The 9,229-nt window shown below is 48.0% G+C and overlaps 1 protein-coding gene across 3 annotated transcripts in view; it reads right to left on the bottom strand.

Moving 5' to 3' along the window:
- Window positions 1–8,682, bottom strand: part of C17H16orf70 (chromosome 17 C16orf70 homolog) — a 37,637-nt gene extending 28,955 nt beyond the window's left edge. The window contains exons 1-2 of one of the 3 annotated variants that reach the window (XM_023210129.1): window positions 8,595–8,682; window positions 8,345–8,465 (exon numbers count right to left, since the gene is read on the bottom strand). In XM_023210129.1, the coding sequence (XP_023065897.1) occupies window positions 8,345–8,408 (64 nt within the window). In that variant the 5' untranslated portion in view covers window positions 8,409–8,465; window positions 8,595–8,682. Of the gene's footprint in view, window positions 1–8,344; window positions 8,466–8,574 lie in introns of all 3 variants that reach the window. The other 2 variants (XM_023210127.2, XM_023210128.1) reach the window with 2 other exon arrangements.
- Between the last annotated feature and the right edge of the window lie 547 nt (window positions 8,683–9,229).

Below are 9,229 nucleotides of genomic sequence, written 5' to 3'. Positions count from 1 at the left end.
GACGGAGTTTTCCTCTGTTGCCCAGGTTGAGTGCAGTGGCATGATCTTGGCTCACTGCAACCTCTGCCTCCCAGGTTCAAGCATTTCTCCTGCCTCAGCCTCCCTGGTAGCTGGGGCTGGGACTACAAGTGCGGCCACCTCACCCAGCTAACTTTTTTTTTTTTTTTTAACTTGGGGTCAGGAGTTCGAAACCAGCCTGGCCAACATGGTGAAACGCTGTCTCTACTAAAAATACAAAAATTAGCTGAGCGTGGTGGTACACGCCTATAGGACCAGCTACTCAGAAGGCTGAGGCAGGAGAATCATTTGAACCTGGAAGGCAGAGGTGGCAGTGAACCAAGATCATGCCATTGCACCCCTAGCCTGGGCGACAGATGGAGACTCCGTCTCAAAAAAAAAAAAAAAAAGTTGTGACAGGGGCTGGGTGCAGTGGCTCACGCGAACCTGTAATCCCAACGCTTTGGGAGGCCAAGGTGGGTGGATCACTTAAGCTCAGTAGTTCAAGACCAGCCTGGGCAACAGGATAAAACGCTGTCTCTACAAAAAATCAAAAAAATTAGCCAGGCAGCTGGGCACAGTGGCTCACGCCTGTAATCCCAGCACTTTGGGAGGCCGAGGCGGGCAGATCACGAGGTCACTCCTGGAGATCCAGACCATCCTGGCTAACATGGTGAAACCCTGTCTCTACTGAAAAAAACAAACAAACAAAAAAACAAAAACAAAAACAAAAAATTAGCCGGGCGTGGTGGTGGGCGCCTGTAGTCCTGTAGCTGCTTGGGAGGCTGAGACAGCAGAATGGCATGAACCTGGGAGGCGGAGCTTGCAGTGAGCCAAGATTGCGCCACTGCACTCCAGCCTGGGTTACAGAGTGAGACTCTACCTCAAAAAAAAAAAAAAAAAAAAATTAGCCAGGCATGATGGTGTGCCCCTGTAGTCCCAGCTACTCAAGTGGCTGAGGTCAAAGGATGTCTTGAGCTTGGGAGGTGGAGGCTGTACTCTGGCCTGGGTGACAGAGCCAGGTGCTGCCTCAGGAGAAAAAAAAAAAAAAAGGCGACAGGGTGAGGCATTCCTGAATATCTAACTCTTAACACTTGGTTCTTTAACTCATGGCCCATTATAAGCAGATTTACATATGTCTCCAGTTTAAGTAATCCAAATTCCAATTACATCTCCAACAATTCTAAGGACTCACCAAGACCATCAAAAAGTTTGTTTCCAGGCTGGGTGCGGTGGCTCACGCCTGTAATCCCAGCACTTTGGGAGGCTGAGGTGGGTGGATCACAAGGTCAGGAGTTTGAGACCAGCCTGGCCAGCTTGGTGAAACCCTGTTTCTACTAAAAATACAACAACAACAAAAAAATTCAGCTGGGCCTGGTGGTGCGTGCCTGTAGTCCCAGCTACTCGGGAAGCTGAGTCAGGAGAATTGCTTAAATCTGGCAGGCAGAGGTTGCAGTGACCTGAGATCCCGCCACTGCACTCCAACCTTGGTGACAGAGTGAGACTCCATCTCAAAAAAAAAAAAAAAATTGTTTCCAGAGTCCATTATAATTTAAACAAGTAGAAACACACATAGAGACAGGTCCTGGACAATCAAAAAACAAAGACTAATAGTTAAATGAATATGAAAACAGTGTGTCTGCTGCTCACCACTCTCTGGATCCCTTGTACCCTGCTCAGAGCTAACCACCCAGTGACTGGTTTTGTTTTGTTTTGTTTTGAGACAGAATCTCACTCTGTCACCCAGGCTGGAGTACAGTAGTGCAATCTTGGCTCACTGAAACCTCTGTCTCCCAGGCTCAAGAGATCCTCCTACCTCAGTCTCCCAAGTAGCTGGGACTACAGGCATGTGCCACCACAACTGGCTAATTTTCAAATTTTTGGTAGGGAAGAGGTCTCACTGTGTTGTCCAGACTGGTCTTGAACTCCTGGGCTCATGTAATCCTCCCACCTCCGCTTTCCAAAGTGCTAGAATTACAGGTGTGAGCCACCACACCTGGCCAATCCAGTGACTGTTGAATAAATATTTACTGAGTGGGACTGATGGATTGTAGGGTGGGTGACAAGAGAAAGGAAGGAAAAGGGACCATGGCTTCATCCGATGGCAGCCAGTTCACATTTAAATCAGTTGGCCTCCAGGTCAAAGACATGAGATGTGCAAAAAAGAGCTTACAAATGAAAAATGAATTAGAAGGTAAAAAGCTCATGGCTCATCTACATTTAAACAAACAATCTGATTCTGCCCTCATCTGAAAGGCCATTCTTCATTTGAAGAAAGTTGAAGGCAATCATCGCAAGGCTGACTTACAATCTTTAAAAAAGTACTTTTCAGCCTTTCATAGCATAAAACCTGGCACATAGTAGGGACTCAATAAATGTTTGAGAATATGAACAAGCTGGATGCATCCCTCACCTTTGCCATTCCTAAACGGAGGAACATCTATGCTGTCGATCCCAGGAGGAATGGACAAATATCCATGTGCAGAAGACAGACAAGTTCAGTTAGTCAGATGTCAAGAAAGAGGAAGGCTGCATGGCTTCTCTGATCCACATGGCACATGCCAGTCTCTTTCTTTTTCTTTTTTTCAAAGAGACGAGGTCTTGCTATGCCACTAACGCTGGTCTCAAACTCCTGATCTCAAGCTATCCTCCCGTCTCGGCTCTCAAAATGCTGGGATTATAGACCTGAGCCACCGCTCCCAGCCCATGCCAGTTTCTTGAGGGAGGATTCCACTTACCACATCAAAGGATGTCTCAGCATCTTAGGATCTTAGGATCCTGAGTCACCCAAGAAGAAACTCACCCAGAGGAGATGAAGCAGCCATGGTGACTGGTCATCACACAGCTACTGGTAAAGGAGGGCTACGAAAGATCTCTAAAGGGAACTAACTATATGAATGGCAAAGAAATAGGAGCACTATCCCAGCTCTAACAGAATGGTCAGCCTTCTAAACCGCACCAATCTTTGTCTCACAGATCTCATCACTTGCCTGCTTATAACCTCTCAATGGAAGGGCTTCCCATTGCAGGCAGATAAAACCCAAACAACATGTCATCACCAAAGGCCCTGAATATTCTGGATCTTAACTATCTATATCTTCTTTCCACTGTTCACCCTTTGTTACTTGCATACATCAAGCTCTTTCTCACCTCAGGCCTTTGAATTAGCTCTTGTTGCTGCTGGAATCTGGAATGTTCTACCCAAAGCTGGCTCTTGTTCGCACTTTAGGTCTTGGTCACACTTCACTTCCCTAACCGCTTTATTCAATGAAGTCTCTCATACCATTTATTTGTTAGTCTCCCTTATATCCTCACAGAGGTAGGACCTTGTCTGTCTTGTTCACCTCAATACCTCCCAGCACCCAATCACTGTACCAGGCACAACTGTAGGTGGTCATGCACATCTGTGAAACAAAGCAATTAGGTGAACACTTAGGTTCTATACCATGAATCCTGTTGACCACCCTCCTTCTCTGGAACTCCTATTGTCTCTCCACCAATACTACTCTCCTCTAACTTTTCCAAGTATCTCCAATGGGCTATGTTTCTTCTGCTCATCCCTGGTTCAACTAACCACCCAGTTTCTGACTCATATCTCCATCTGTCTCCTGTATACATCTAAAGGCAAATAAAAGTCAACAGATTAAAAGGGATCTTTTCATCTTCTCTGTATTCTAAGTCTCAATATGTATGTCCAACATCTAACAGAGTTTCTCAAGTCAAAAACCTCTAGATTCCTCCTCCTTCCCCACCTTTCCAAATCCAGTTCTTCCTAAACCAATGCCCACAATACACTTCACTAATACATATCCTCTTTTCCACAGATTTGCACAGATTCCAACACAAAGTATCCTTGATAGTATCCCAGGCAGCTAAAACCAAACAGAATTGGGACTGTGGGAAATCCATTTTCTTCTTCTACCAGTACATCATGCTCTAATTATAATATCAAATTGCTTATAGTTCCCTGCACACATCATTTATCTTTTCTCCTGTGTTTTTCTTTTCCTCTTTCACTTGACTAGATTTCCAGCTCCTGTTGGTTGGCAGGAAGCCTTCTCTGAACTCCTACGTCAGGTTAAGTCCCTTCTTCCCCTCCACAGTACCCTATACATCTTCTACTTGATTATAATAAAATGAACTATTTCTATAATCCTTCTCTATCACTAGACTAAGTTCTTCAGGGAATAAGATCATTTTTTAAAAAATTTGTATTAATTTTTTATTTAAATAGAGACAGGGTCTCACTATGTTACCCAGGCTGGTCTCAAACTCTTGGCTCAAGTGATTCCCCCACCTCAGCCTCCTAAAGTGCTGGGATTACAAGCATGAGTCACTGTGCACTGTTTATTACTTAATTTTCAATGTTTGTAAGCAATTCACAGAGGTAGATGATGCCTTTAACACACTGAGCCTTCAGTCTCTGTGGAACAAGGTAATCTCGGAGAAGGTATTTTCTCCACTGACCCTTTATATCTACCTTTTTTAGTCCCTTTCAAGACTAATTTCAAAAACAAATTCAGAGACTTGCCTCTGCATCAATACATTCTGCAACTCTCGTCGAAAACATTTCAGGGCCCAGCACAAATGCTCACGCCTATAATCCTAGCACTTTGGGAGGCCGAGGCGGGAGGATCACTTGAGGTCAGGAGTTCGAGACCAGGCTGGTAAACACTGTGAAACTCCATCTCTACTAAAAGTAAACAATTAGCTAATGGCGCACATCTATAATTGCAAGAGGCAGAGGCTGTAGTGAGCCGAGATCGCGCCACTGCACTCCAGCCTGGGCAACAGAGTAAGACTTTGTCTCAAAAAAAAAAAAAAAGAAAAAAAGAAAAAAAAGAAAACAAAACATTTCAAATCTGCACTGCCTTTACTCCACTGCTGGTCAAACCATCAGTGACATTCACATTCACAGAGATTCTGCCTGGCCTAGGTTTTCCTGTCCCTGTGTTGCTGGCATTTCCCTAATCATCCAATATTATACCACCAGGAAGGCAGCCAAGGAGCTGCCAGGATGCAGCTTCTCATTGTGATGCCAGGCAGATAATTGCATCTGCAATTGCACAGATTCCAATAAGAAACCTGGTGACAAAGTTGAGTCCACTCTCAGAAGGACAGAGCCGTGGGAAGCAGGAAATGCCTGTTTGGCAACTTTTATTTATCATCTCTCTCTGTGAGCCTGTCCCTCACCTGGCAAAAAGAGATAACAACACCTATCTTACAAGCTTGTGGTGGCAAGAGGTAAATTCTTCCTGGTTCACTAGCCTAGGCATGTAATTCTAAAACAGATTCCCTTCCAAGACCAATCCCTACCTAACAGCCTCAAATGTAGTCTGGATGTGTCCCGGGGTGGGGAGGAGACTGAAAGGGGTGGAAAATGACTTTCCGGTTTTAAAGTCTGATAAAGTTAAATGACCACCATCTCTCAGGTAGACACCATGTAAAAATGAATTTTAAGACCCACGGGAATCATCAAGGCTCTGGGTCAGTCTATGAGCTTTCCCTTAAAATTCAATTCTGGACCTAATATACAGAAATGCCCTTCTCCCTGTTTTTGGTTGCTATTTAGACAGTTTGAAAGAACTCTGTAAATCCTTGATTCCTGGGAAACTACCAGAGCTAGGAGTCAGGGTTAAGGTGTCAAAACAACAGCTGAGAGAGTCTTGCTCTCTCACTCAGTTTTCTGGAAATCCTGATCTCAATTAATATCCTAGTAACGGGCAGGGCGCGGTGGCTCAAGCCTGTAATCCCAGCACTTTGGGAGGCCGAGACAGGCGGATCACGAGGTCAGGAGTTCGAGACCATCCTGGCTAACACGGTGAAACCCTGTCTCTACTAAAAAATACAAAAAGTTTGCCGGGCGAGGTGGCTGGCGCCTGTAGTCCCAGCTACTTGGGAGGCTGAGGCAGGAGAATGGCGTAAACCCGGGAGGCGGAGCTTGCAGTGAGCTGAGATTCGGCCACTGCACTCCAGCCTGGGCGACAGAGCAAGACTCCGTCTAAAAAAAAAAAAAAAAAAATCCTAGTAACTATTTTTTTTTTTTTTTGTCTCTTTGAGACAGGGTCTCCCTCTGTCACCCAGGATCATGCCCAGTGGTGTGATCATGACCCATGGCAGCCTTGACCTCCCAGCCTCAAGTGATCCTTCCATCTCAGCCTCCCGAGTAGTTGAGCCTACAGGCCTGACTAACCTAAAATTATTTTCTTTTTGTAGAAACGAGGTCTCACCATGTTGCCTAGGCTGGTCTTGAACTCCTGGCTTCAAGCTATCCTCCTGTCTCAGCCTCCCAAAGTGTTGGGATTACAGCCATGAGTTACTGCACCCAGTCCCTAGCCATTACTTTTGACCAAGGGACTCTGAATGCTTGTACCACCAAGAGATCCACAACCTAGTCACACTGTCAAGCACAGTTTGAAGCTATGGCTGTGGTTTTTACCCAACCCTGGGAGGATCTTGCTTGGGTAGAAGCTGTCAAGGAGAGGGGAGGAAAGGAGTTAACCAGAAGCCAAACAGCATTAGCATGGTATCACTAGCCTCCCAACTAAGCTCTTAGTGCTTCACAAAAGAATGGAGCATTTCGTACCAGCTAATATTCTGGAAAGAACTCTGCAGGAGTGGTGTTAAGTTATGAAAGAATTTGACCAAGACCCCTAAATTAAACCGGCTTTTATGGTTGGGCACGGTGGCTGACACCTGTAATCCCAGCACTTTGGGAGGCCAAAGCGGATCACTTGAGGTCAGGAGTTCAAGACCAGCCTAGCCAACATGGCGAAACCTGGTCTCCACTAAAAATACAAAAATTAGCCAGGCGTGGTGGCAGACACCTGTAATCCCAGCTACTAGTCGGGAGGCTGAGGCAGGAGAATTGCTTGAACCTGGGAGGCAGAGGTTGCAGTGAGCTGATATTGTGCCACTGCACTCCAATTTGGGCAACAGAGTGAGACTGTCTTAAAACAGAACACCAACAAAAACTGGCTCTTACAACACACAGGATGTATGTAGCCACTAAGTATCAGCTGGGCCCTACCAGCAATCTGTACCACCTGGTTTCTCCAATACACTGTCTCCACAGACATGAGTCTTCCAGAGTCAAGGATAATTTATAACCCAATGAAGCAGCTGATTTAGTCCAGTAGCTCACATTAGAGTGATTAAAGTTCAGGCCTGCATAAACAAACAGCACCAACACCTACCCCCACCCCCTTTTCTTAGTGCTGGAACATCAAAGTAAACACACAGGGGTTACTGAATGCAAACATCCTTGTACACATAAAAGTAGTGATGTTGGGAATGGAGAGGGTGAAGGGAGAAAGCTGGGCTAGCAAACCCCAAACGATCAAACTGTATCTTTTAGAAACTAAATGTTACGTCCCCCTAACTCCTATTTCATCCAACCTTCACCTGTCACAACTGAGGTCTGGGTTTAGGATTACAGCATCCGATACAGACCACATTTCAAAAGAGAGGGAAGCGGGGCCGGGTGCAGTGGTATGTAATCCCAGCATTTTGGGAGGCCGAGGTGGCCGGATCACGAGGTCAGGAATTCGAAACCAGCCAGCCTGGTCAACATGGTGAAACCTCGTCTCTACTAAAAATACAAAAATTAGCCGGGTGTGGTGGCGCGTGCCTGTAATCCTAGCTACTGGGGAGGCTGAGGCAGGAGAATCGCTTGAACCCACGAGGGGTTAAGTTGCAGTGAGGCAAGATCGCGCCACTGCACTCTCGGGCGACAGAGCCAGATTTCGTCTCAAAAAAAAAAAAAAAAAAAAGAGAGGGAAGCAAGTCAGCTGTTCCTTTAACACACACAAACTCAACTCCCTTGACCAGAGCCCCAACATCTGATCATGGGTTCCAAACCTAGGTTTCCCCTCCAAAAAAGGGGAAGGAAGCCACAGCCCAGAAAAGCAGTGGGAGACAGACCACAGGCCACAGTGGTGATCAGAGGGATCAGCCACTCCTCAGCCATTATTTAGTCTGTAAAATGGAAATGGGAATAACAATAGTACCTATCCTCAGGCGCCGGCGAAGGGTACTAGAGAAAATTACGTTCAAAAAGAGCAGGGCCGGGCATTAGGCATTTGGGGAGAACCAGCTATTATTGTCTTTACTACTACCGTCCCACCGTCCCAGAAGAGACCCTGCTGAGACCCGAGACGAGCAACTGACAGGCAAATCGGGCCACTTGGAGCGGGTGTCTAGTGCCTGGAGCTTGGACAGCCGAGAGGACGAAAGAGGTGAGGAGCTGCGGGCGCAGGGGCGTGAGAGACTGAGAACAGAGGTGGGAAGAGCCCAGAAGAAAACAAGGATCAGCGAATGGGGTCCTGACAGAGGACCCCAAACTCACCCAGCGTGAATTCCCATTGCTCGTTCCCCAGAGAGCGTTCGGGCACCACCTCCAAGTCCAGCATTGGTTCGGCTCGCCTGGCCCGGGCGGCCTCCCTGCAGCAGCGCAGACTGGACCCGAGCTGATGAGACAAAGCAGCGGCTGACAGGCCGCCCCCGCCGGCCCGCCGCAGCCCCACTTTCCACCTCCTCCCCGGCGGCAGGGGCGGCGGCACCGGCCCAACACCACACCTCACCTCACTTCACTTCACCTGCAGCAAAAGCGGTGGTGGGGGCTACGGCGGCGGCGAGAGCTACTGCAGTAAAAGTGGCGTGCCGGGCCGTAAAGTGCGGAGAGGGATGGCTAAGGCGGGAGTGCCGGCGCGGGGGAGGAGCCTGAGGCGGAGCCGCGCACGCGCAAACTCCGGGTTCCACCGCCGTTGCTGCGGAGGCTGAGCCGGTCAGCTGCTGTAACGTCGGCAACCGTCGGGGCTCTAGGAGCAAGGAGCCCGGGTACTTCGTGAGCCCCTATATCCGTGCACCACAGCACACACACGTCACATATCTACACAAAGAAGGGTTCACCACACAACACACAGGTCACACAGCTGCACAACACCCGTCTGCAGTCTACACACACATCCGACTAACATTGACTGGTCGCAGAAGGCAAGTACAGAGGGCACGCTGAGGCCCAGCTGGAGGGAGGACGCGGAGTCCCTAAGCCTTACGGCCCCCACCGTCTCCGTTGGGGCTGGAGGTGACGCTGGCCGCAGCAGCTTTTAGTTGTTCAGGAATGACGGCCCCACCCGGTCGCCCCTGGGGCAGGAGTCGAACCGAGTGAGGACTGTGGGCGTTAAGGGTTGGAATTGGTTGGGGGAGAGGACTCGGTAGAAGGGGAAGGGGC

The sequence above is a fragment of the Piliocolobus tephrosceles genome, chromosome 17 (assembly GCF_002776525.5).
Source record: "Piliocolobus tephrosceles isolate RC106 chromosome 17, ASM277652v3, whole genome shotgun sequence".
Classification (NCBI taxonomy): domain Eukaryota; kingdom Metazoa; phylum Chordata; class Mammalia; order Primates; family Cercopithecidae; genus Piliocolobus; species Piliocolobus tephrosceles.
Note: the sequence above shows the minus strand (reverse complement) of the source record. Positions and strands in the feature narration are given on the sequence as shown.